The sequence below is a fragment of the Oncorhynchus tshawytscha genome, linkage group LG15 (genome assembly GCF_018296145.1).
Source record: "Oncorhynchus tshawytscha isolate Ot180627B linkage group LG15, Otsh_v2.0, whole genome shotgun sequence".
NCBI lineage: Eukaryota > Metazoa > Chordata > Actinopteri > Salmoniformes > Salmonidae > Oncorhynchus > Oncorhynchus tshawytscha.
In genome coordinates, this window is record NC_056443.1 from 5,385,211 (window position 1) to 5,412,347 (window position 27,137).

Here is a 27,137-nt window from a genome sequence, read left to right on the forward strand (position 1 = left end):
TTTCTTTCATCACAACTGAGGAGGAAGGGTGTAGCCACAGCAACATTGCCAGACTTCAGGGAACGCTTGCGAAACAGACCAAACAGACCACGCCGAGGTTAGGGATTTAAGAAGTCAATGAGAGAAGTGAAAAATGATTCCTGAGTTGTTCATTTTCTCGAAATCTAAAGACACAACCTAGATCCGAACCAATGTCTTAAGTAGTTGAACATGTTATTAATCTAACCTCGTGAAATGGACAAACTGACACGTTTTCATTTTCGTCAAAAACGACTTTATATTGAAGGAATGCCTTTGATTTGACTGCCCGCACCTGCGCAGTTTGGCACGAGTGACCGTGACGTCTTTCTCGCATGCGCTTTGCTAGCCAACGAAGTCATGACATCGCCCAGTGCGATCAGGGAGTTCTATTGGAGAAGCAGTTTTAGCCTATCTTCATACTGTACTGTCTTTGTTGTAGCGGTAGCCTGTGGTCCACTGTCCTAAACCAGGAACAACAGTCGCGCAAGTCATTGCGAGATGGCTCAGCAATTGTTATTAAAATTCATTTGCGATCATCAGGGAACATTGGACTATGCACATCTGGCAGATGTTGGATTTGGGGCAGATATTATCTGCGCTCTTGATAAACTTGTTGAAAATGATTTATTTTCTATAGCGCTGTGCAATGGAAACAAACGCATTATTGCGAAAACGAAAGTTAGACGCTGCAAAGCGCAGCAATGTGATGGCTGCAATGATTTACACTTATGTAAATTTTATCTATTTGGGGACTGCAAGAATAGTAGGGGACGGTAAGCATAAAATATGTTTTATATGACGTGCGCTAAATAGGATGCGTTTTAGACAGGCATTCCAATTCGAAACTTATTTCCGATAATCTGATCTTTTTTAGAGTTTATGTGATTTTTTTCAGTGGACCAATTTTTAAAATTTTTATATCAGAATTGGACTGCCTTGTCTAAACGCAGCGATAGGCCCAGAGAAGTAAAGTAAGACAGATTGTTTTGCGTGGCCCGGTTAAAACTCTGCTCTTCCGGGGCACCAGGCCATACAAAACGAACTCGCCCATTTTTTGACTGTGTATATGTATCATTGCAACGGGTTATTATTATTACTATTTTTACATTTGAGGTATTTCAGCCCAAAACATGAAACTACAACATTGTTGAACAATTCTATGGGGTTTAGAAGTTGAATTAATTCAGCAAACTGAATTGTGCTTTGTATGTTTCTTGATACTTTTACTCCCAGACGGACCTGCCGCTTTGGCCATGATCTTCACTCCGAACACAACTCCATAGTTTTGAGAGAGCATAAACTTGAGACGCTGAGTAGACAGGAACTCCGGCAGCTATTATTACAGAATGACAACTCTCTCCTTCCACCGGTAAGAGCCAACCGTTTACCTCTAGTTGCTGATGTGGATCAGTGGAATGTGTGTGTCTGTGTGTGTGTGCGCAGGGCCAGCTCCAGACATAAGCGACATAAGCAAGGGGGTGGAGGAGTCGTGTCTCAAATTGTTGTTGAGCGTTAGAATAGTGTAATACACAAAGGTGCAAGTTCGAAATGTGTTTGTGTGTCAGCAATTTTTCTCTTATTAGGTAATTCACTGACAGTCACTCAATTAGTCATGTTAACCATTTTTAGATTGGTCAATTAGTCTATCCAGCTATCTAAACTTATAGTAATCATGGCCAAATAACGACCAGGCATGCAGGGCACATGCCCAGGGCCGCTGACCTCCAGAGGGCCCCTGTTGATTTTGTTTGTCACTCTCACTCAGATATCATTAACATGGCAATGTGTGTGTGTGTGTCTGTGACTGATGAAGAGGTGCTATCTGCACATATTAAAAGCCATTTGAATTCAATCACTTTTTGACAGCATCCCTTTTTATGTAAATAAAACTTTCCACATGTTTGCCCATGGAAGAATTGGTCAGAAAGTGATCTTTTGGACTTGAAAAGTAGGCTACCTGTGTATGTTTGTCCACTCCAATATGATTCCAGCGTTAACACTGCATGTATACCCGTGCCATTTGTTGTGTCTTTACTATCATTCAATTGAAGACTTAGTTTTTATCAAAGATTCCTGTAATTAGTATTACGCGATTAAACTGAATAATCATGTAACTAATTAACTAGGAAGTCGGGGCATGAAGGAAAGTATTCAGATTACAAAGTTAGAATCCCAATATAACCTTTCAGATATTTTCATATCTGATCAATATTCTGATTAATGATTAATTTATTTTACCTCACGTTAGTCTCATTCCAAACGTCGTAAATTGTTGGTTATCTGCACGAACCCAGTCTTCACTATGAGTCATCCATACATTATTGTCTTAAATCATTTATTTATTCCCAACTAAGTAATTCACAGAAATGCATAAACAAACAAACAAACATGGTAAATGTGGTTACATTAAATGATAGGAAAATGTGCCCTAGTGGGCTGAACCGGCATGGCGGCTTGTTAGACAGAGGAGAAGTGGGGGTCGACTAAGAAGTCACTACAGAGTTAATAATTATAACAATTGACATGTTAATCCTTTACACATGAACGCTCACTCATTCGGGAACAATTTCAATCAATATATATATTTACGCTCAGTGTGTCATCTTGATCGCTGGTGAACAGTCTTTTGTAGAATTGTCCGTCTCTCTCCCCCTCTCTCTCTGTCTTGGTTAGAGGGGATAGTTCAAAGTGACATTCGTTGTAGAATAGATGTTTCGGCGGTTGTCGTTCTTCACGTTCAATGATACCGAATTCCTAGCTGCAGACTAGTAATTCATATCAAAGACTTGTTCTCATTCTGTCGGTATCGATAGTCTAAGAGTTTAACCACGTGGTATGGTTAAAAGATTCAGCAATGGTCTGCAACCTTTAGCCATCTCGTAATTGAGGTAAGCTCGGTCTACAACCTTTGTACTCCCGTGATTGAGAGAAACATGGTCGGGTGATAATTTCTCAAAGTTTGGTTTTATTCGGAATGGCAGAAAAGGGCTGTCCCAGGATGTCTGACCCTCACTGGGCTCAGGGGCGGTCCTCTGATGTAGTTAACTCCAATCCCCTTTTTCAGTTTTCCTTCATTAAACAGTCCAAAATCACATTGTAAAATTGTGTAAACAGTATCATACTCACTCATTCATCTTATACAACAATTAGATGTAAACCTTATATCTGGGGCTATTATATAAACAGCGTTATGGTAATGTGGCCACACCATCTCTCATGAGCTTCCCAAGTTGTGACAAACGGACCAGTTCGTAGCTGGATTCTTCACCGATCTTTTACACTTTTTCCAGAACATGACATTTGTTCATACCTCAAGTTCTGTGAGGTGGAAGGATTTCCTTTGTCTCCATGAAAAACTACTCTCTATAACTGTGTGTCCATGAGGTCTTCACAGGAATTGATGACCGCTGACCACAGCAGCCTAGTTGAAGGAGGCAAGGGGGAGAGGGGGATGGGCTTGCTATACCCAAAGAGGCCAACGTCATGACACACTGTAGTGGAATATTGACTCAGAAATAAAACACTCTTACTGGAACTTGTGAATTCAAATGAGACTTTAATACAAAGTAGCAAAGCCGTGCTGATCCATGGAACAACCAACTTTCTAAGCACGGAGCTCTGCCTTTATAGCTTTGCAGCCTCACACACAGCATATGGATACACCCCATAAGTAAATTAAATAACTCCCCTTGTCCTTTCGCCACCATTATCTTTCATCTGAGTTCTTGCTTGTTCACGCTCAGTAACGCCCACATCTGCTTCGGGTTTAGACTATAATGGTGGTAGGACCCCTTATGTAATACAAAAAATAATAAAACATTTTGTATATTGTCAAAGGAATTTTATTCCTATATGTTCATCAACCAATTCAATTAAAACACTCTGCCCATTTCTAAGAATTTGTAAGATACTTATTTGCATAAAATGGACAGAGACCAGTCTCAAAATCAATCAGTAGCATTTATTCTCGGAAGTACTGATCATAATACAATGTACATTGGTTTATATACATCACATTTCGTCATAGCGTTTTGAATGCTGCTCCTCCTTCTCCGATACAATGGCAATATAGTTCACAAGCCTTCCCACATTGTTTGCCACCTGTTAAACAATCTACTACAAGCCCAAGGTCTCTCCCCTCCCTGGGTAGAGACAGAATGTCCTGTAAGGAAGACAGCATTCCAGCCGGTCTGACGATAGCTCCATTAGTTTCTAACAAGGAACAGAAAGTCCTTGTTCTAATTCTTGACGAAAACTACACACATTACATTCAGTATTATGATTAAACAAACAAATTGGCAGTGTATCAAATACTTGTTCTCCCCACTGTACATTGGCTAATGGGATCTTTAACCTGAGCTTTCCGCTGCACTTGGTGACAATTTTTATCTTTAGTCAATTTATTTTTTTTCTCCCACATCATTTGATGAATGGAAATAGACATCTGTCACAAAACACCAAAACGTGTACCTAAAGATATTCAGGGATTACCATTTATTAGTCTACATTAACTGATGTGTCTTTCTGGCAAATACCTTTTTTTTTTGTAGCCTGAAAAGTCATGACAACTGAAACGGGGCTGAACCTGTCCTGGGAAAAATGGGATGGTCATCCTAACACACACGGTCAGCTTTACTAGACTAGGCTACAATGTGAATTACCATGAACTTTTAATAGGCCTACCGGTAGCCAGTGATGTAGTGGTAAAAAAATAGGTGAGTAAACTCTGATTGCCGGTCACAGGGAAAAAAGTATCGCTCCCTATACTGCATTTTTCTGAAAAGGGTGGGTAAATGGCGTTTACTTGCGTTTCCCCTCCACTAGGCCTACTCCCCTGCCGGTAGCCTACCCTGTCAGCCGAGGCAATTTTACACACATGAACATACGCACAACAGGTAGCCTACATTCAATATAATAGGCCTATGATTTGAATCAAAACATTTTTACACCCTACAGTGCATTCCGAAAGTATTCAGACCCTTTGACTTTTTCCACGTTGCTACGTTACAGCTGGATACAAATTCAACAAAATTGATTTAAAAAATCTCAAATCTGCACACAATACCCCATAATGACAAAGCAAAAACAGGTTTTAGAACATTTTGCAAGTGTGTGTGATATATATATATATATATATATATGAAATGAAATGAAATATCACATTTACATAATTGTTCAGACCCTCAGTACTTTGCTGAAGCACTTTTGGCAGCGATGACAGCCTTGAGTCGTCTTGGGTATGACTCTACAAGCTTGGCACACCTGTATTTGGGGTGTTTCTCCCATTCTTCTCTGCAGATCCTCTCAAGCTCTGTCAGGTTGGATGGGGAGCATCGCTGCACAGCTATTTTCAGGTCTCAGCAGAGATGTTCGATCAGGTTCAAGTTCAATAGGTTTCCTATGGACGATCGACAGTATAATTTAAAACAACACATATTCCCATTCAAGTCAACATTCTCTGATATGTGCACCTTCAACAGTCTTTCTGGAACCATTTTGAAAGTAGACATTGCAATTATATTCCCATTTTAGTACATTTATCAGCCAAAACATGATACCCACTGTGTATTCTAGAGCATGTTGTGTTTCAACTGATGGCGGACACAACATAATAGGGTCTAAGCTACAACATTGTTTTGATTTTTTTTTGTTGAGTTTGTTTTATTTGATAATTGTAAAAAAAATATTAACCCGTACAGGTTGAAAATGGCAGATTTGGTCACTCAGTGGCAGTACAGTAAGATGCTATACATGTTGTCAGACCTCATGTTGTCAGACCCCTTGTGCTCCACAGTGCTGCATATGGGTTTTGACTGACAGACATTCTGAACTTGAGCACCTCGCATGACAAGAAGTTGCCCCCATCCCTCCCACTAAGTGGGCAAATTTTGTAAATGTTTTGTTGACTGAGTGAGGGAAATGCTGTAAATTAAGAGGTCTCAATGTACAGTATATTGAAATGTGAGATGTTGAGGATTATAATAAATACTGCTTTGATGTCATATAAGCAAGCCAAACACCTGTGAGTCCAAATGTGCACTTCACATTTCCACATCATAAAACTCATATACTGTTTCAACGTTTATGATCACTATGTTTGATGTACAGTTACAAGATGACATGGCATCATACCCTGAACAGAATGAGCCTATGTATGTCTACTGTGAAGAAGATTTGGCGCTGCACACACACACACACACACACACACACACACACACACACACACACACACACACACCTGAATGTACTCATGACTCCTTTTCCATGTGCACTAAAATTACACTGTTTCCCTGAATTGCATTGTGAAAGCCTGACACTAATGCCATATTTTATCATTTAGCTAGTCTTGTTGGCAATAGAACAACCTTTCAAATCATGCCCACCTGGACCTAGATTGAGATTTATAATGTTTTGGATTACGTAAATAATAACAGTAATTGTATGGTGGCAGGGCTTGTGTTCCAAACAAATCAACTACAAGTGTGCTTCCTCTAGTTCCTCAACAGCACAGCAAGGAGAACTCAAAAAAGCCCCTTATAGTTGAAGACTCATCTTTGAGTCATACAAGAGTGTTCAAATCACTTAGGAACTGTGCACACTTTGGAGAGGTGTGTGTGGTCACTTGGGGACACCAGTTAGTGCTCTCACTCAAACCCTGTTGTTTTATGTTGCACCGATCCCACATTTTCCTGGGATAGTCTTATGTCACTGAATGTATCCAGAGTATTTTCAGATCGTGTTATCTAGTAAATGTCAAACGCACATAAAAGTGTACTGTTTTGTTTTCAGTCTTGTCACGTGCTGTTGTGTTCTCGCCTTTTGGTCTGATCATTTTCCCGTCTCCAAACTGTTTTCCCGTCTCCAAACTGTTTTCCCGTCTCCAAACTGTTTTCCCGTCTCCAAACTGTTCCTTTTCAATTTGTTATGCGTTTCATATTTCTTCTGTAAGAAAGAATTCAATGTCTTAATAATAAACAATTATGATCATTTAATTGATTCTGATATTTCAGGGGGTGGCAGCACCCCTACTTCCTGCGGCTATGGGAATAACCAATGGCGATGCAGGCATTGCAGCCTGTGAAATTTATCGCACACTTCAGACAACCATGGTGAATGTGACTACAGTAAATTTTAGAAATGGTAAAACGTTTGATACAGTTTTCACCTGACACGATCACTCTTAATTCTTGCCTAATATGTTGGCATGCATAACTTTTTTTATTAACAATTCCCATATTTTCAATAATGTGATGGTCGTTTTGCACTGATTCAAACAGTATGTTTTAACTGTTTTGTATAATATTACCATTATATCCAAGCATGACCAATTTATGTGTCTTTATTAACAATGTCATATTCTGCTTGAAATAACATGTAGGTTAATGAAATAATCAAAAGAAAAATGTGATTTGATTATTAGCCTAATGGTAGGCATTATATCATGTGAATTAGGCCTTATGTGAAATCATTGTCAAAAGCGCAACAGGTACTGCTGCATGTAGGTCTAGATTATTTATGGGTTGATCATATAGAAATATCAAAACATTCTTTCAACTCCAAAGCAGTTGCCTGTCTATGATGCCGGAACCACTGACTCACTGCCTTTTTCTATATCAAGACACCTGCTGGTAACTCTTAAATGGTTAGGACAGCTCACGAGGTGTCCTAAATATCTGTCGACTAGGTGTGCCTCTTACGACTAAAGAGGCTTCTTGCATAGGTTCTATTTTTACCCATAAGAGTAGGAGTAAAATGTCTCTATGCTCAGCACTTATGACCAATTGTCTACCCTGAGATGCTTTGTGGATACGGGCCCAGCTGTCATATTCTCAAGGAAGAGGTGGTTTCCCCTCATCGGTGAGATGCACGTAATCCCCAAGGTACTGCCCAGGGACACAGTGCTTTATGGCAGAATGGTGTATTGTGGGCATGCGCCTGTCACAGAGAAATGCAAACACCAGCTGGTTGACAGAGCACCGGGCCATCTCTTTGTGCTTGTTGCTGTCCTCCTCCCACTGGAACTTCCAACTCCTTTACTGTGTGATGTCAGAGTAGATCACCGTTGTTCCGGGGAACAGTTTGAATGGCAGCCTCCAAATCAGCTCACATCTGACGCACCTTTGTGTGTCCCAAGTCGTTTCCGAGGTGGATGACTATGATACATTCACGGTTGCGCCTTGGTGAGAGGATATTTCAGAACTTTTCCTTTGAGAACAGCTCATCCATATTTCACGCTCCTGTCGTCATCTAGCCAGATACATTGTGTAATCCCATTGTAAATATTTGCTTCAGTCTTTGCTCTCACCAATTTGCTTTGAGCAATGATCAGTAGGATTATGAGCTGGGATCTTATCAATAAGTCAAACGCAAAACATTGTGAGGGTTCACAAGGATAGCATGTGTTAAGCTGTATTATAATGTTGCGTAATCATCTTCTGGTGTGAAACCATGGAAATTAAAAACAACTACATTTTAAGTCAGAATAGGCATTGGTCTGAAGCTGAAAAAGAAAGGAAATTCACAAGTACCATAATGCTTATTCCACCCATGGAAATTAAAAACAAAAACTATGTTTTAAGTGAGAATAGGCATTGGTCTGAAGCCGAAAAAGAAGAAATTCACGAGTACCATAATGCTTATTCCACCCATGCTCTACCAAGGTTTTCCAGCACACAGCTTTGCCCTACTACAGTAGCTATGTTGGTATTGTAATTCAAACTTTGGTGGCTGGTTGCTTTGGATTCAAACCTTCTCAAACAGCCTAATTCATACTCTTCAGAGGGATAATGGACTGCAATTACAATTATATATAACGGTATAGATATATACAGTACCAGTCAAAAGTTTGGACACACCTACTCATTTCAGGGTTTGTCTTTATTTAATTTTTTTTCTACATTGAGGAATAATAGTGAACACATCAAAACCACAAAATAATACAAATGTAATCATGAAGTAACCAAACAAGTATTAAACAATGCAGAGATCATCCGTTCACCTACTCAACGTCTTACAAAGACACGGCGGTTGGAACTAAAAATGTCAAATTTGGACTCATCAGACTAAAGGACAGATTTCCACTGGTCTAATGTCCATTGCTCATGTTTTTTGTCCCAAGCAAGTCTCTTCTTCTTATTGGAGTCCTTTTAGTAGTGGTTTCTTTGTAGCAATTCGACCATGAAGGCCTGATTCACGCAGTCACCTCTGAGCAGTTGATGTTGAGATGTGTCTGTTACTTGAACTCTGAAGGATTTATTTGGGCTGAAATCGGAAGTGCAGTTCATTTGTGGCGAACTTATCCTCTGCAGCAGAGGTAACTCTGGGTCTTCCATTTCTGTGGCGGTCCCCATGAGAGCCAGTTTCATCATAGCGCTTGATGGTTTATGCAACTGCACTTGAAGAAACTTTAAAAGTTCTTGAAATGTTCTGTATTGACTGACCTTCATATCTTAAATTAATGATGGACTGTCATTTCTCTTTGCTTATTTGAGCTGTTCTTGCAATAATATGGACTTGGTCTTTTACCAAATAGGGATATCTTCTGTATACCCACCCCTACATTGTCACAACACAACTGATTGGCTCAAACGCATTAAGAAGGAAAGAAATTCCACAAATTCACTTTTAACAAGGAACACTTGTTAATTGAAATGCATTCCAGGTGATTACCACATGAAGCTGGTTGAGAGAATGCCAAGAGTGTGCAAAGTTGTCATCGAGGCAAAGGGTGGCTACTTTGAAGAATCTAAAATATATTTTGATTTGTTTAACACTTTTTTGGTTACTACATGATTCCACATGTGTTATTTCATAGTTTTGATGTCTTCACGATTATTCTACAATGTAGAAAAGAGTAAAAAATAAATTTAAACCCTTGAATAAGTAGGTGTGTCCAAACTTTTGACTAGTACTGTATATCATTTGTCTGTATGTATTTTTAGATATAAGCCTATTGTATTATTGTTGCATCAACATCTTTACTATAAACATAAATACAAGTACAATCAGAACTTTAAGCTACATATTATTTTGCACGAGGTAATGAACTGTCCATTGATCAGCCCAGCAATTGATCAAACAGGACCATGTTTGAAACACAAGTGCTTCTGCGCTGATGTCAATATTACACAGGGAAGCTAACAGTTACTGAAATGAGGAATGCAGGTAGGATGTATCTATCTGAGATACTGTGTCCAACACACCACCACCTGTTGGGCACATACAGACCAAAAAAGGATGTTATTTTTTTTCAATGACGTGTATTGTTAAAATAAAGGTTTAAGGAAATACAGGCAGGCAACACATTACAAGACAAAACAGCTCAATCAAGCCTGATGGTCTGGTAAGTATAAAAGCAAAGCTTGCTGTAATTACATTTGTTTTTTAAAGCATGAAAAGGTACCGTAATGGTATAATGTCCTACTATGGTGTGAAGAATCCAATGCTTTACCTTGTATGCGGTATAAATCACATTATTGTGGAAGCACCCCCTCTAAGAGTCTGAATTAGGCTGTGTTATTCTCACTTAAAATAGTTTTTAATCTCTTGTATGTTTTGGCATTAAACTTCAAAAAGTGTAGCACTTGGAAGGGAAGGTTTTGTTCAAATCAATAGGGGTTCTGTCAAAAAGGGATTGAATTCAAATGGATTTACCCAATAGCTCTGCGTGTTCATCTCATGCTTTCTTGCACATAGAGTATGGTAAACAAGTATTTTAAAAGCCTTGTCTCTCACTCTTTCAGGTGTGCAACTCTTATAACAAAGGCACCGGGCAATATGGCAACTGCCCTGATCAGGAGGGGTGCAGGAGACTTCACGTGTGTGACAGGTACATCAGAGGAACCTGCTCCTCGGGAGCCAACTGCAACAGGTGTCATGACTTCTTCGAGCCACACCCACGGAGGACCCTGCAGCAGAGGGGAGTGCCAAACGATCTAATGGCATCCATGTTGTCCACCTACCAGAACATCCAGGCCATGAAAAGTGAAGGTGCCGGCGGTGCTGCTTCCATCAACAGGCCCCAGAGCTGTCCTCCGAGAAATACAGGTAGATGGCTGCAGGAGCAAACAACAGGGTTGTGTTCTGTGGGGAATAATGTTTCAGAACAGTCGCTATAGTTACCTGCAAAAGTATTTCTCTATGGACTTGCTTGCCAGCCAGGGTTGGGGTCAATTCCATTTAAATTCCAGACCAGTTGTCACGCCCTGACCTTGGAGATCCTTTTTATGTCTCTATTTTGGTTTGGTCATGGCGCGAATTGGGGTGGGCATTTCTATGTGTTGTGTTTCTATAATTTTCTATCTCTATGTTCTGGCCGGGTATGGTTCTCAATCAGGGACAGCTGTCTATCGTTGTCTCTGATTGGGAACCATACGTAGGTACCCTTTTTCCCACCTGTGTTTGTGGGAAGGTGACTTTCTTTATGGCCTTCAGCTTCACGGTTTTGTTTTGTCGTGTGTATTGTTTTGTTCGGCGTCTTTTCTTAATTAAAGAACATGTACGCTCACCACGCTGCACCTTGGTCCGCTCCTTTTATCAGCCATGACATGTTCTTGAAAAAGCCATGTTGCATGAAAATGAACATTTCTTGGTAAACTTTTCAAATGTCGACAACAAAATACGCTAGATATCGTGTGTTTTTTTGGGGGGTCAGTAAAAGTGATTGTGAGAAATGGCTGTGGAAACACTCATTCTCAAATAGATGTAATAACCATAATATTTAAGTAAACTTGGAGTCACAGGGTGACATGTTGTGTGGTCCTACTACAACTGGAGAAAGCATACAGTTTATTAGGCTACAGGTGAAATAAGTTATGAACTTCACAGGGTGGTGAAAGTGCACGGTGACACACTTGATGCTCCTTTCCAATAAACATCAAGGGTCTTATTCTGGTGACATGATCATCAATGCTTGGCTGCCATTTGACAAATAAAAATGATCTTGCTCTTTTGTCTATAATGTTTTATTTGTTTTAAATTTATTTCACCTTTAGTTAACCAGGTCGGCCAGTTGAGAACAAGTTCTCATTTACAACTGCAACCTGGACAAGATAAAGCAAAGCAGTACAACAAAAAAACAACAGTTACACGTGGGATAAACAAAAGTACAGTCAATAACACAATAGAAAAATCTAGATACAGTGTGTGCAAATGGGTGTTCATGTAAGCTATACCTGCACTGTATCTGCGAGCTGTTAGCTAGAGCGCACGTGCCAATAAGAGTGGACACATTCGCTATATAACGCAAAAACAATTATTCGGTACTTGGGAATTTAACCGCAAAAGTGATTTATGTGCGCTATGTCATCATGCACAGCCTTTTATCCGCAACAAGTCAATTTGATGGAAACAGATCTCTGGTAGGAAAATGTGCATATAGTTTGGATGGAAACCTAGCTAGTGAGGAAAAGGTGGAATTGGAATTTGGTTTACTTTCTGAATTGACTGGAATTGAGATGGTATTGACCTCAACCTTGTTACCAACTTTGATTTAATGTAACTAAATGTTTGTTTGTTTATTTGCTCTTTATTTACAGTGAGGAATGAGATCTGCCTGTTCTTTGTCAAGGGGGACTGCAAACAAGGAGGTACATTTAACGAGGGAGATATTGTGTGTGGTGGCAGAGTGTCTGGAGGATAGCGTTCCCATGTTTGCTTTGACAGAACACCGGCAAGGGCCTTGCCTGATTTTTACTCAGGTAGAAGCTATGGCACCCGGCCGGATATGAGTTTATCTAGAACTTTCAAGGTTGTCAGTAGAGACACAATACAAACCCAGTGAAACCACAATCTAGGGACAATTCAGGCTGTTACCCAGGTGCAACAGTGATACTCAGCAACATATCACATCTCACTAAAAATGTATGACTTTCAGAGAAATGCTGGAGAGTCCACTTCAAAATGCCCTACAAGTGGGAAGTGAACGGTGGACAGACTTGGTCAGCTCTGCCAGCAAACGAAGAAATCGAGAGAGACTTCTGTGACCCTTCTAAGATACACAGGTACAGTATGTTGTCTGAAAGATAGTTGTTGAGGAAATCGCTGAGTCTAAGAGAGTTGGAGCGCAAGACTCCACTTCCCCGCTGTTTTGGTACCACGCTGTAACAGCGAAGCGAACACGTGCACATGCTCAGATATAGTACTGTGTGTGACTGTCTTGCATCTCAATATCTGCGGTGCTGCTTGTGGCAATATCATTTTGCTGAGTCTACCTTTAACTAGAAAAACCGTCGAACTGTGAATAAGGTATAATATAGCCATTTGTGTTTTTTACCATTTACATTTGTCATGCCTTCACAGTGAGGGATCTGAGCGTGTGCGTTTCGACTCCATGAGCCACGGGTTACGGGATGTTCGCCGTCTCTCCACAGTTTCCTCTGTGACCCAGCCCACATACGTACTCACCACAGAGTGGGTGTGGTTCTGGGAAGACGAGTACGGAAAATGGGTCCAGTATGCATCCATCGTAAGTGGTGTGAAACACTCAAAACAGGCTGATGTGTTACGAGGACAATAATAGATATAGTAAACTGTTGTTCCCCTTGAAATAGATGTTTTTTTCCTATAAATCACAGAAAGAGATGCACAGTTTGTCGTCCATCACCAGTGAAGACCTTGAGAAAAGGTTCCAGGAGGATCAAAGTGCTGTGGTGAAGTTCACTGCAGGCCAGCAGTCTTATGAGCTGTGTTTCAGAGGTAACACATTTCAAACCCTTGAAAAACAGCTCTCATGTGCAACCTTCTGTTATAATAGTAATATATTTTAGTTAAGCGCTTAGCACAAGTTACAGTTAGAGTCTGAAAGGCTACTCTTATACACTACCAGTCTAAAGTTTTAGAACACCTACTCATGCAAGGGTTTTTCTTTATTTTTTACTATTTTCTACATTGTAGAATAATAGTGATGACATCAAAACAATGAAATAACATATGGAATCATGTACTAACCAAAAAAGTGTTAAATAAATCAAAATATATTTTATATTTGAGATTCTTCAAATAGCCATCCTTTGCCTTGATGACAGCTTTGCACACTCTTGGCATTCTATCAACCAGCTTCAGCTGCAATGCGTTTACAACCGTCTTGAAGGAGTTCCCACATATGCTGAGCACTTGTTGGCTGCTTTTCCTTCACTCTGAGGTACAACTCATCCCAAACCATCTCAATTTGGTTGAGGTCGGGAGATTGTGGAGGCCAGGTCATCTGATGCAGCACTCCATCACTCTCTTTCTTCGTAAAATAGCTGAAGCTGGTCCCATTAAGCCCAAACCAGATGGGATGGCGTATCGCTGCAGAATGCTGTTCGCCATGCAGGTTAAGTGTGCCTTGAATTCTAAATAAATCACAGACAGTGTCACCAGAAAAGCACCCCCACACCATAACACCTCCTCCTCCATGCTTTACAGTGGGAAATACACATGCAGAAATCATCCGTTCACCCACTCTTTGTCTCACAAACCAACAACGGTTAGAACCAGACCACAGATTTCCACTGGTCAAATGTCCATTGCTCATGTTTCTTGGCCCAAGCAAGTCTCTTCTTATTATTGGTTACCTTTAGTAGTGGTTTCTTTGTAGCAATTTGACCATGAAGGCCTGATTCACATATTCTCCTCTGAACAATTGATGCTGAGATGTGTCTGTTACTTGAACTCTGAAGCATTTATTTGGGCTGCAATTTCTGAGGCTGGTAACTCTAATGAACTTATCCTCTGCAGCAGAGGCGACTCTGGGTCTTCCAGTTCTGTGGCGGTCCTCATGAGAGCCAGTTTCATCAGAACGCTTGATGGTTTTTGTGACTGCACTTGAAGAAACTTTAAAAGTTCTTGAAATGTTCTGGATTGACTGACCTTCATGTCTTAAAGTAATGATGGACTGTCGTTTCTCTTTGCTTATTTGAGCTGTTCTTGCCATAATATGGACTTGGTCTTTTACCAAATAGGGCTATTTTCTGTATACCACCCCTACCTTGTCACAACACAACTGATTGGCTCAAACGCATTAAGATGGGAAAGAATTTGCACACATTAACCTTTAAGAAGGCACACATGTTAATTAAAATGTATTCCATGTGACTACCTCATGAAGCTGGTTGAGAGAATGCCAAGAGTGTGCAAAGCTGTCATCAAGACAAAGGGTGGCAATTTGATATATTTAGATTTTTTTAACACTTGTTTTGGTTACTACATGATTCCATGTGTTATTTCATAGTTTTGATGTCTTCACTATTATTCTACAGTGTAGAAAAAAGTAAAATATAAAGAAAAACCCTTGAATGAGTAGGTGTTCTAAAACATTTGACCGGTAGTGTACGCCCCTCAAATTCTATTACTAAAATCGGCAGCAGGTAGCCTAGATGTTGAACAGGAACTGTAAGGATGCTGGTTCAAATAGTTAATCTTGTAATTACAGACATGACACAAAAAAACAAAGCATATGGTACTGTACGGATGGTCAGACGACGTCCAGTCTTTGTTTCAACTGTGGACGCACAAGCTGCAAGGAGCAGGTAATATATGAATGGAATTGGACTGAGAATGGGTCTATGTTCTGAATCGAACCATTTCTATATGTACCTAATAGATGACTTATAATCATAATACTTTTTTCTTGTGTATGAAGGTTATTTTTCATATGTCATTTCAGGAGAAATGGACCACGCAATTTCAGAGCTGTTCCTGGATCTTGGGACAAGTCTGCGATACCCGACATTGGATACAAGGTCACTTGTTTACATGTGATTCTCCGGTTTTGGATTGCAGGGGAGTTTAACATTAACATTGCTGTGACAACCATTTTGTTTTCCCCTCCTGCAGACAGTCACTCTTCTGAGTTCTGACAGGGACTATCAAAAGGTCCAGGGACTTTTCAACAACACCATGAGGGGCTTCCAGATCACCAGCATCGAGAGGGTCCAAAACAAGGACCTCTGGGAAGTCTTCCAGTGGTATGTTTACATCAACTCTCACACACAATCCCAGCGTGTTACTTCCAAAATGCTATGTAAACCCTGGCTTGAATGTGATTATGGGGAAGTAGTGTTAGGAATTGAAAACCTGGTCAGGGTGTGTAGAAATGTGAGATACAACATATAAGGTGACCATCTCCTATATTTAAAGGTTTATTAGACAAAGAGAGACATAGACAGACATATGCATAGGAGAAGACAGACATGTTCATGTAGGAGGTCTAGAGCAAATCTCACCCCCTCCCCTCTGACGAGAGGGCTGACCTAAACACTCTTGCCTATCTCTGTTCACTGCCAAAGCATTAAATCAAGGTGGAGACCTTGGGGTTGAATAGACTATACATTTGAAACATATGAATCGCTTAAAGACGCCCATAAACGATTATATGTCTCAGGGGCCCAGATACCAGTTACTGAGAGCTGCTTTAAGACCTCTGGCCTTAGAGGGTACCTAGAGGCCAAATTTCAATAGGGAATAACCATCTGAAAGTATCAACAGCAGCTAATGGGGATTTCATACAGTAACAGCAGCTAATGGTCAATTCTTAATGGTCATTTATTCTTTCTCAGGAAGAGAGATTTAATGAAGAAAAACAATGGCGGTCAAAACAGCAAGGAGCTACATCTCTTCCACGGAACGGACCCAAAACACGTAGAGGCCATTTGCAGAGATAACTTCGACTGGAGGCTGTGTGGAACCAACGGAACTGTGTACGGCGAAGGTACCTCATGTTAACCATCTGTCAGAAGTGTACTCAGATTTTAGAAACAGTCATTATCTCACTATAGTCTGTCATTTTGTTTTACTGATGATCTTCTCTGTTTTAGGGAGTTACTTTGCCAGGGATGCCAAGTACTCACACAGCTACACCAGCCACTCAGGAGTGAGGTCCATGTTTGCTTGTCAGGTGCTTGTTGGTGACTACACACGGGGGAACTCTGGGCTCCGTCGCCCCCCTCCAAAAGGCGAGGGAAGCCCCACTCTCTATGACAGCTGTGTGGACAATGTCCTGAACCCATCCATATATGTGGTGTTTGAAAGGCACCAGGTTTACCCAGAGTTCCTTATCAAATATGATGATAGCGTCATGCACTGGTCCACATCGGCTCCAGCTCCACCCAAAACTGTCTCTATCCAATCCACTTCCTTAACCCCAACATCCAACCGGATTCAAGCCACAGCTGCTGCCACCCCATTGAAGAGAGTTCCATCCACTTTGAATCCATCTAAAACTGCAGCCACCACTTCCTCAAATCCAACCCATTCTCGTCCCACTTCACGTTTTGTCCATCAGTCGCTCCCAAAACCTGCCCAAGCCTTGATATTCATTCAATCTCCAGTCCTCATAAAGCCAGCCACAAGTTCTCAATTAGTGGATATCACCCGAGGCCCAGATTTCACTTCCTCATTTGCAAACCTCTCTCGTACGCTCACTACCCCAGCCAGTACACCCTCTCGTACGCTCACTACCCCAGCCATTACACCCTCTCGTACGCTCACTACCCCAGCCATTACACCCTCTCGTACGCTCACTACCCCAGCCATTACACCCTCTCGTACGCTCACTACCCCAGCCATTACACCCTCTCGTACGCTCACTACCCCAGCCATTACACCCTCTCGTACGCTCACTACCCCAGCCATTACACCCTCTCGTACGCTCACTACCCCAGCCATTACACCCTCTCGTACGCTCACTACCCCAGCCATTACACCCTCTCGTACGCTCACTACCCCAGCCATTACACCCTCTCGTACGCTCACTACCCCAGCCATTACACCCTCTCGTACGCTCACTACCCCAGCCATTACACCCTCTCGTACGCTCACTACCCCAGCCAGTACACCCTCTCGTACGCTCACTACCCCAGCCAGTACACCCTCTCGTACGCTCACTACCCCAGCCAGTACACCCTCTCGTACGCTCACTACCCCAGCCAGTACACCCTCTCGTACGCTCACTACCCCTGCCAGTACACCCTCTCGTACGCTCACTACCCCAGCCAGTACACCCTCTCGTACGCTCACTACCCCAGCCAGTACACCCTCTCGTACGCTCACTACCCCAGCCAGTACACCCTCTCGTACGCTCACTACCCCTGCCAGTACCCCTCTCGTACGCTCACTACCCCTGCCAGTACACCCTCTCGTACGCTCACTACCCCAGCCAGTACACCCTCTCTTATACACATCCTACCCCAGCCAGTACCCCCTCTTATACGCTCCCTACCCCAGCCAGTACCCCCTCTTATATGCTCCCTACCCCAGCCAGTACCCCTCTTATACGCTCCTACCCCAGCCAGTACCCCTCTTATACGCTCCCTACCCCAGCCAGTACCCCCTCTTATACGCTCCCTACCCCAGCCAGTACCCCCTCTTATATGCATCCCTACCCCAGCCAGTACCCCCTCTTATACGCTCCCTACCCCAGCCAGTACCCCCTCTTATATGCTCCCTACCCCAGCCAGTACCCCCTCTTATACGCTCCTACCCCAGCCAGTACCCCCTCTTATACGCTCCCTACCCCAGCCAGTACCCCCTCTTATACGCTCACTACCCCAGCCAGTACCCCTCTCGAAGACTGGCCCCAGCCAACCCCCAGCCCCCTCTTATACGCTCCCTACCCCAGCCAGTGCCCCCCTCTTATACGCTCCCTACCCCAGCCAGTACAGCCTCCAGACCAGTACCCCCCCCCCTCTCCTACACTCACGCCCTCACCCAGTGCCCCCTCTCCTACACTCACTACCCCAGCCAGTACCCCCTCTTATACACTCACTACCCCAGCCAGTACCCCTCTTATACACTCACTGCCCCAGCCAGTACCCCCTCTTATACACTCACTACCCCAGCCAGTACCCCCTCTTATACACTCACTGCCCCAGCCAGTACCCCCTCTTATACACTCACTGCCCCAGCCAGTACAGCCTCTCGTAGACTCGCTCCCCAACCCCCACCCTCTCTCCTACACTCACTCCCTCAGCCAGTACCCCCTCTCGCACACTTTCCCCTTTAACTGGCACCCTATCTTGGGCTCACACCCGCTCAACAACCCCTACTCGCACTCTCTCTGACAGCAGTTCTTCTCACCCGCTATCCCCTTCATCCTCACTGAGCACACATTATCACACACTTTCTCACTCATCCTACTCCCCCACTTACACACAAACTCCCTCACGCACTTCCCCCTCCACGTCAAGCAATTCTTCTAGCACACTCTCCCCCTCAGATAGGTTGCTATCTCGGGTGTTCTCTCCCTCGACAGGTGCCTTCACTAGATCTCCTCCTCAGTCACTGTACAGTGTTCCAACAGCTCATAGGAGGGACACCAAAGAAAAAAACAAGTGCCTTCTCCAATAACTTGCCTTTGTCAGGGTGGAGCAGTAAGTTAATAGAAGGTTTTGATGGCGAACTTCACATTTTCAAAAACAGAACATTTATTGAAATGATGAATGATAATGCATTTGCATACTAAATGTTTTATAGCTGTGTATCTTTACCTTGTAGGGGCTTAATAATAGTACAGCTGTTCACAACTAAGCAGACGTTGGTAATTTTGCACAAATATGAATTTGATGAACATGTTTCCTTTACTCAGGTCTGCTGACACAGTCCATACATTTTGTAAATGAAACGGGTTTGATTTCTCGGTTTTAAACTGAATAAACTCAGAAAATAATTGATTGTGGATGTTTTTTTGGACAATCCTACTCTTTTCTAAGAGATTTTGAAACACTTAAAATGTCAAACATTTTTTGACAAATATCATCTTTATTGATTTTAAACTGAATCAATGATTAACTACTGCTGCTACTGTGTGTCTAACAGGCCTATTGTGATGTAAATGAATGTTCCACATGTCACTCGGCCAGAGTTCAATGTGACAAATTTAAAAGGCTGTGTACCATCATTAGTGTGTTCTGTTGCCTGTTTGTTATACTTGGCTACCTTCATAATAGGGGAGTGGTTAAATACACTAAGTTTCATTTCGTCAGAAATGGTTTTGTCGCATGCTGCTCATCTGTTTTGTAGTTAGTGGAGAGCAGAGTTCGACTTCATATTTGACTATATATGTACAGTTCATGTAATTGCAAGGGCCAACAGTCATGTGTTGTACGGTGACGGACATGGATACAACAGCTCTGATCTACAAGGTCCTCTGTGCCCATAATGGGTCCTTTGAGCTGGGAGAATTGCGTGCCAACATTAGCACGATGGAAGATGACCTGGAAAGTGTTTTAGGGAATCAGGAGATGTTTACCTGTGCTGTCTCGAAGGGAAACAAACGGATAGTTGCCCAGACGAAGATGAGGTTATGCAGAGCTAAAGGATGTAGTGGCTGCAGCAATTTACACCTGTGTAAGTTCTACTTGTATGGAACATGTCCATCCAATGAGAGGTAAACCTTTAACTTTTTTGTTTTTACTCTTGCAGTCATTTTACTTCTACGACTATTCATTCTACTATTTTATGTCTTCCATTTTCTAAATTCACATGGTCTTACAGAATGTGACAGAGGTAATGCACTACACTATGAATGTCAATTGCTACAAGTTCATGGCAGGTTGTAGATTTGACATTTAAGCCATTTAAAAAATAAATAAAAATTAAGAGCTAAATAAGAAATAGTCTCTCGCTCTTCTTGTGATTTCCAGACAAGGATGCCGTCTCTGCCATGAGCTGACGTCAGAGCACAACATCAGAGTCCTGAGAGAGCACCACCTGGAAGAACTGGACAGGAAGGAGCTGTTTACATTACTGCTGCAGAATGACAACGCCCTTTTACCCCCAGTATGTGAGTCATAGGCATTCAGGAAGTATTCAGACCCCTTGACTTGATCAAAATGTTACATCACAGCCTTATTCTAAAATGGATTAAATATTTTTTCCCCTCATTAATCTGCACCCAATACCGCATAATGACAAAGCGAAAACAAGCTTTTAGAAATTTGTGCAAATGTATTCTACATAAAAAAACAAATACCTATTTTACATAGGAATTCAGACCCTTTGCTATGAGACTCGAAATTGAGCTCCGGTGCATCCTGTTTCCGTTCATCATCATTGAGATGTTTCGACAACATGACTGTGGTAAATTCAATTGATTGGACATGATTTGGAAAGGCACACCTGTCTATATTTTTTATCTTACCTTTATTTAACTAGGCAAGTCAGTTAAGAACAAATTCTTATTTTCAATGAGGAACAGTGGGTTAACTGCCTGTTCAGGGGCAGAACGACAGATTTGTACCTTGTCAGCTCAGGGATTTGAAATTGCAACCCTTTCGGTTACTAGTCCAACCCTCTAACCACTAGGCTATGCTGCCGCCCCGGTCACACAATTGACAGTGCATGTCAGAGCAAAAACCAAGCCATGAGGTGTAGGAAATTGTCCGTTGAGCTCCGAGACAGGATTGTGTCGAGGCACAAATCTGGGGAAGGATACCAAAATATTTCTGCAGCATTGAAGGTCCCCAAGAACACAGTGGCCTCTATCATAAATGGAAGAAGTTTGGAACCATCAATACTCTTCCTAAAGCTGGCCACCCGGACAAACTGAGCAATCGGGGGAGAAGGGCCATGGTCAGGGAAGTGACCAAGAACCTGATGGTCACTCTGGCAGAGCTCTAGAGTTCCTCTGTTGAGATGGGAGAACCTTACGGAAGGACAACCATCTCTGCAGCACTCCACCAATCAGGCCTTTGTGGTAGGGTAGCCAGACGGAAGCCACTCAGTAAAAGGCACATGACATCCCGCTTGGAATTTGCCAAAAGGCACCTAAAGACTCTCAGACCAAGAGAAACAAGATTATCTGGTCTGATGAAACCAAGATTGAGCTCTTTGGCCTGAATGCCAAGCGTCACGTCTGGAGGAAATCTGGCGCCAGCCCTACAGTGAAGCATGGTGGTGGCAGCATCATGCTGTGGGGATGTTTTTCAGGGGCTGGGAGACTAGTCAGGATCGAGGGAAAGTTTAATGGAGCAAAGTACAGAGAGATCCTTGATGACAATCTGCTCCAGAGCGCTCAGGACTTCAGACTGGACAAAATTTCACCTTCCAACAGGACAACGACCCTAAGCACACAGCCAAGACAACGCAGGAGTGGCTTCGGGACAAGTCTCAATGTCCAATGATCGAACCCGATCTAAAATCTCTGGAGAGACCTGAAAATAGCTGCTCAGCGATGCTCCCGATCCAAGCTGACCGAGCTTGAGAGGATCTGCAGAGAAGAGTGGGAGAGACTCCCCAAATACAGGTGTGCCAAGCTTGTAGTGTCACGCCCAAGAAGAAGCTTCTTGGGCGTGAAGAAGCGAGGCTGTAATCGCTGCCAAAGGTGCTTCAACAAAGCACTGAGTAAAGGGTCTGAATAATTATGTAAATGTTTTTGCTGTGTCATTATGGGGTATTGTGTGTAGATTGATGAGGGGGGGGAAATTATAATACATTCAATACATAAGGCTGTAACAAACTTTTTTTTTTAAGTCAAGGAGTCTGAATACTTTCTGAATGCACTGTTTGTCAGCCTCTGTACAATTTAAGTTGAATACATGCATAAAGTGTCACGTCCGTCATAATGATTGGACCAAAGCGCAGCGTGCGTAGAGTTCCACATATTTTAATTCATCAAAACTCACCAAACAAACCGTGATGCTACTGGTGTGCACACAGGCAACTATTCGTAGACAAGATCCCACAAGGCACAATGAGGAAATGGCTGCCTAAATATGTACCCCAATCAGAGACAACGATAAACAGCTGTCTCTGATTGGGAACCATACCAGGCCAACATAAATCATTAATCACCTAGATGACCCACCCTAGTCACTATCACGCCCCAACCAACAGAGAACAAACAGCTCTCTATGGTCAGGGCGTGACATAAAGATGCAATGCCAGAAGGGAACACAAGCTGATTCTTACTTTTGATTCACAGGCATTGTATATTCAATGTTTATTTCCCCATGTCCAAAATGACTACTGATAAATGCACAGACTTGGGGCTGTCATCCAAGTGTGTGTACTAAACTGAGCATGCAGATATCTGTACAAATAATTAATTTGAATTGGGACTCTGATGCACTTAAACAGAGTTTGCACTTATCCAATGTCCTTATCAAGCCCTCATCAGGAGTGGTCTGTGTTTGTCTCCAGGTTTGCTTCACATACAACAAAGGTAGTGGAGAGTACGGATACTGTCCTGACAAGGAGAAATGCAGAAGACTCCACGTCTGTCAGCGCTACATTACAGGAACCTGTGCTGCAGAGGTGGACTGTAACAGGTCTCACGACTTCTACGAGCCCCACCCACTCAACACCCTACAGCAGAGGGGAGTACCTAATGAACTGGTGGCATCCATGTTGTCCACCTACCGCAACATCCAGGCAATCAGGGATACAATTGATGATAGTGACAACCCACGTTGGTAAGAGACCTTGTAGAGTAGCCTACACTATCCTGGTCTCCGGGCTCAATTGCTATTGGATATAAATTCGGAGAGAGAGAGCTGGCAGGTGGCTGAGATTATACTGTACTGACCTGTATTTTATTATAATGCTGTCTAACTTTCTCTACTCCTCCTCAGCAAAAAAGACTCTGGTAACCGCCTGCTGAAATCCAAAGCTTTACCAAACCACTGGGATAAATCTTCAGTACCTGAAACTGGATTCAAGGTTCATAATAATGTTCTAACTCATAAGATCTTCCATCTGGTCAGAAGGCAGTGAAATATAAAGCTATTACATTGAAAAGAACACCTACTTTTACCAAACACATTCTCTCTAGAGGGTTGCTGTGCAGAGTTCCTCAGCTGAGCACAAGAATATTCTGGATCTTTTCCATCAAACTATGACTGGCTTCAATGTGACGACTATTGAGAGGGTGCAAAATCGAATCCTGTGGGAGGTCTTTTCGTGGTAAGAATCACAACTCCTCATGCCAAAAGAAATGTAAATCTACCCAAGAAATATATTCGTATTGTCTGCGTTAAATCAAAGCAGTGACAACATACCATATGCAAACAGATGTAGCATGTTAATGGTAACTGGTACTTTCTAGTTTTCTAGCAACAAACGAGCAGACACATGCAAATGCTATGAGGTGACATGCCAATGAAGATACTGACAAATGTATCTGTTGTTCCTCTCCCAAGGCAAGGAGATGTGATGAGAAAGACAAACGCAGGGAAGGAGAATGAGAAGCAGCTCTTCCATGGAACAGAATCGAAACACGTGGACGCTATATGCCTGCAGAACATAGACTGGAGGATGGGTGGAACACAAGGAACGCCCTATGGGCAAGGTGAGTTCTGCATTTCACGTGATATCTAGTCAATTCTTATATAAACTTAAATCTATGTTACGTGGAAATGGCATTGGACCACATCTTTGTGGAAATACAGTGAAAAAGTCAACAAAACAAATGTATCTGTAATGTCACACTGTCACTGTGATTGTTCTAATTCTAACCCAGCTCTTTCCAGGAAGCTACTTCTCCAAGGATGCCAAGTTCTCCCACAGCTACACCAGCCAGTCAGAAGTCAGGTCCATGTTTGTTTGTCGTGTGCTGGTGGGAAACTACACACAAGGACACTCCAGCTACCTCTGCCCCCCCTCAAAAGATGGAAGTCACACCATCTCCTATGACAGCTGTGTGGATGATATCTACAACCCCTCTGTATTTGTGGTGGTCAGGAAGCATCAGGTTTACCCAGAGTACCTTATTCAGTACAGGGAAGGGTCCAGGCCTGGGACCTATGTTCCACCACCTAACTTTGTCCAGAACCAGAGCCACCACAACATGCACTGGACATCTATTCCAGTCATGCTATGCTCACCAGCCACCCCTGTGCTGCCCAACAATGCAAGGTTCAGATCTCCTTGCCCAACAGGACCTGCCTTTGCCCAGCCCGCACTCAGTACCCAGCCACTATTTTCACACTACTCAAACCCACCCAGGCCTCCCTCCAATCCCTCTGTTTCAAACCCTTCAAGACAAGAGAAGAGAACCCCCAGACCTACCTTGACACATGCTTCTGCACAGTTTGGCTCCCTTAACTCCTTGACACATCCATTGTTTCAGCCAGGCCTGATGACTTACGTCCCTCATCCACCACCCTGGGTCGGCTCTATGACCTCCATTCCACGCGCACCTCCACCCAGGACAAGATCACAGTTTGCTAAAATGAAAGCAAAAAGTACATCAATGGCATCACTAGATAATCTATAATCCTTGGTAGTCTATTTTTATTTATTTAGAAGGAAATTACCTTGTGTGTAAATAAATTGTATTTCTGGATTAAATTTTGAAATGTGTCCTTTTTACCTCAGTTGGTAGAGCATGGTGCTTGTAATGCCATTGTAGTGGGTTTGATTCTCCAGACCACCCATACGTAAAGGGAATGCACACATGACTGTAAGTCACTTTGGATAAAAGTGTCTGCTAAATGGCATTTATTATATAATGTGTAGTTCAGTGTTGACAAAATAATCCGAATTGGGCTGCCTGTGTAAACGCAGTCAAAATAGTTTCTGAATGCACCACTGCATAAAATAAAACGTTAATGTTTTTTCTACTTTTTAAGGCGTTTGCTTCCCCCTAGGGGTGAAGTTGCTGAAATGCACCCTACTTATTCTGCATTACTCCTCACATCTAGTCAATTACTTTCTATTGGTCATTGAGTTTATTTAATTAAACACAGAAATCCAACTATTTTACTAAATGTGTCAGCAGACCATAGGAAACGTGCTCATCATATTCCCTGTTACTAGTTGAACATCACAGGAGGCTGCTGAGGCGAGAATGGTTCATAATGATGACCGAAACGGCACAAATGGAATGGCATCAAACCCCTGGAAACCATGTTTGATGTATTTATCATTCCACCAATTCCTCTCCAGTCATTACCACAAGCCCGTTCTCCCCAATTAAGGTGCCACCAACCTCCTGTGTTGAACATCATTCTTGCTTGTTGCAAGGATTTAACACACCAACGACGCATATTTGACATGAAAATGGAATTCTCATTCAGAAACACTACAAATTGTCAAAAGGTTGAACTTTGACCAGCAAATTGTTTAACTCCTGCACTCCAGATGATGTGATAGTAGCAGAAGATGTGTCAGAAGTAGTGCTCGATGTAGAGTGGTGAGACCCCGAGAGGGTGGAAGAGTCTGTGTAAGTGGAAGAGTATGATGAGTGAGAAAGTGTGTGATAAGGTGTGCTCAATGAGGATGAAGGGGATAGTGGGTGAGAGGTACTGCTGGCAGAGAGAATGCGAGTAGCTCTTGCTGAGAGGGTGTGTCAGTTGAACGGAAAGTGTGAGAGAAGGGGTGCTGGCAGGGGTAGTGATCGTGGAAGTTTTTTATTTTTTTATTTTACCTTTAACTAGGCAAGTCAGTTAAGAACAAATTCTTATTTTCAATGACGGCCTAGGAACAGTGGGTTAACTGCCTTTTTCAGGGGCAGAACGACAGTTTTGTACCTTGTCAGTTCGGGGAATTGAACTTGCAACCTTTCGGTTACTAGTCCAACGCTCTAACCACTAGGCTACCCTGCTGCCCTAAAACAGCAAGGTGTGGGCAGAGGGGGCACTGTTTGAGAGAGAGAGTGTGTGTAAGAGGGAGCACTGGGTGAGGGAGTGAGTGTGCGAGAGGGGGCACTGACTGAGGGCGTGAGTGTGCGAGAGGGGATGCTGGGTGGCCAAGTGAGTGTATAAAATGGGGTGCTGGCTGTACGAGAGGGGGTACTGGCTGGGGGAGGGAGTGTAGGAGAGGGGGTACTGGCTGGGGTAGTGAATGTATAAGAGAGGCTGCTGGGTGGGGTAGTAAGTGTACGAGAGGGGGTGCTGGTTTGGATAATGAGTTTTTGAGGGAGTTCGCAGAATAAGGGAGTGTAAGACCAATTAGCTTGGCCTAGGGTGGTATCCAACAACTGAGAACTTGGGGCTGGCTTCATGAGGACTACAGATTGACTGAATCCCAATGGAGTTCAGGCAGGTTTTGGGAGATGTGAAGGGGGAAGAGAATCGCTTGGATTAGAGGAAGTGGTGGCAGCTTGAGATGGACTCAAAGTGTAGGAGCAGCTGTTGCTTGAATCCGGTTGGATGTTGGTTATTGGACTATGTAAGTGGATTGGATAGAAACAGTTTTGG

The 27,137-nt window shown here is 42.7% G+C and overlaps 2 protein-coding genes across 3 annotated transcripts; both read left to right on the forward strand.

Moving 5' to 3' along the window:
* The first annotated feature begins 1,032 nt into the window (after positions 1-1,032).
* Positions 1,033-19,061, forward strand: LOC112215006. The gene is made up of 13 exons (XM_024374027.2): positions 1,033-1,134; positions 1,255-1,390; positions 10,764-11,067; positions 12,558-12,608; positions 12,896-13,022; positions 13,321-13,486; positions 13,596-13,716; positions 15,434-15,530; positions 15,668-15,743; positions 15,838-15,968; positions 16,560-16,711; positions 16,818-18,744; positions 18,971-19,061. Exons 1-13 carry the CDS (start codon positions 1,088-1,090, stop codon positions 19,059-19,061), a joined length of 3,426 nt encoding a protein of 1,141 aa, XP_024229795.2. The 5' UTR covers positions 1,033-1,087.
* A 904-nt stretch (positions 19,062-19,965) lies between these two features.
* On the forward strand, positions 19,966-25,282 carry LOC112267840 (protein mono-ADP-ribosyltransferase PARP12). 2 transcript variants are annotated; one of them, XM_024445997.2, is made up of 7 exons: positions 19,966-20,386; positions 20,643-20,778; positions 23,140-23,411; positions 23,571-23,658; positions 23,771-23,901; positions 24,138-24,286; positions 24,458-24,778. In XM_024445997.2, the coding sequence occupies exons 1-7, from the start codon at positions 20,094-20,096 to the stop codon at positions 24,628-24,630; spliced, it is 1,242 nt and encodes a 413-aa protein (XP_024301765.1). In that variant the 5' UTR covers positions 19,966-20,093; the 3' UTR covers positions 24,631-24,778. The 2 variants fall into 2 exon arrangements, with proteins under 2 accessions (XP_024301765.1, XP_024301764.1); XM_024445996.2 differs by having other exon boundaries at positions 19,968-20,386; positions 24,468-25,282.
* The last annotated feature ends 1,855 nt before the right edge of the window (positions 25,283-27,137 follow it).

What these genes read in the sequence shown, in the direction of transcription:
- LOC112267840 (XM_024445996.2), top strand. Translation starts at nt 20,094, where the DNA reads ATGTGTTGTACGGTGACGGACATGGATACAACAGCTCTGATCTACAAG. An exon ending in ACATGTCCATCCAATGAGAG is followed by an intron (nt 20,387 to 20,642) that starts GTAAACCTTTAA and finishes TGTGATTTCCAG; the next exon opens with ACAAGGATGCCGTCTCTGCC. An exon ending in AGGAACGCCCTATGGGCAAG is followed by an intron (nt 24,287 to 24,467) that starts GTGAGTTCTGCA and finishes AGCTCTTTCCAG; the next exon opens with GAAGCTACTTCTCCAAGGAT.
- LOC112215006 (XM_024374027.2), top strand. Translation starts at nt 1,088, where the DNA reads ATGTATCATTGCAACGGGTTATTATTATTACTATTTTTACATTTGAG. An exon ending in GGGGGACTGCAAACAAGGAG is followed by an intron (nt 12,609 to 12,895) that starts GTACATTTAACG and finishes TATGACTTTCAG; the next exon opens with AGAAATGCTGGAGAGTCCAC. An exon ending in TTATGAGCTGTGTTTCAGAG is followed by an intron (nt 13,717 to 15,433) that starts GTAACACATTTC and finishes TTGTAATTACAG; the next exon opens with ACATGACACAAAAAAACAAA.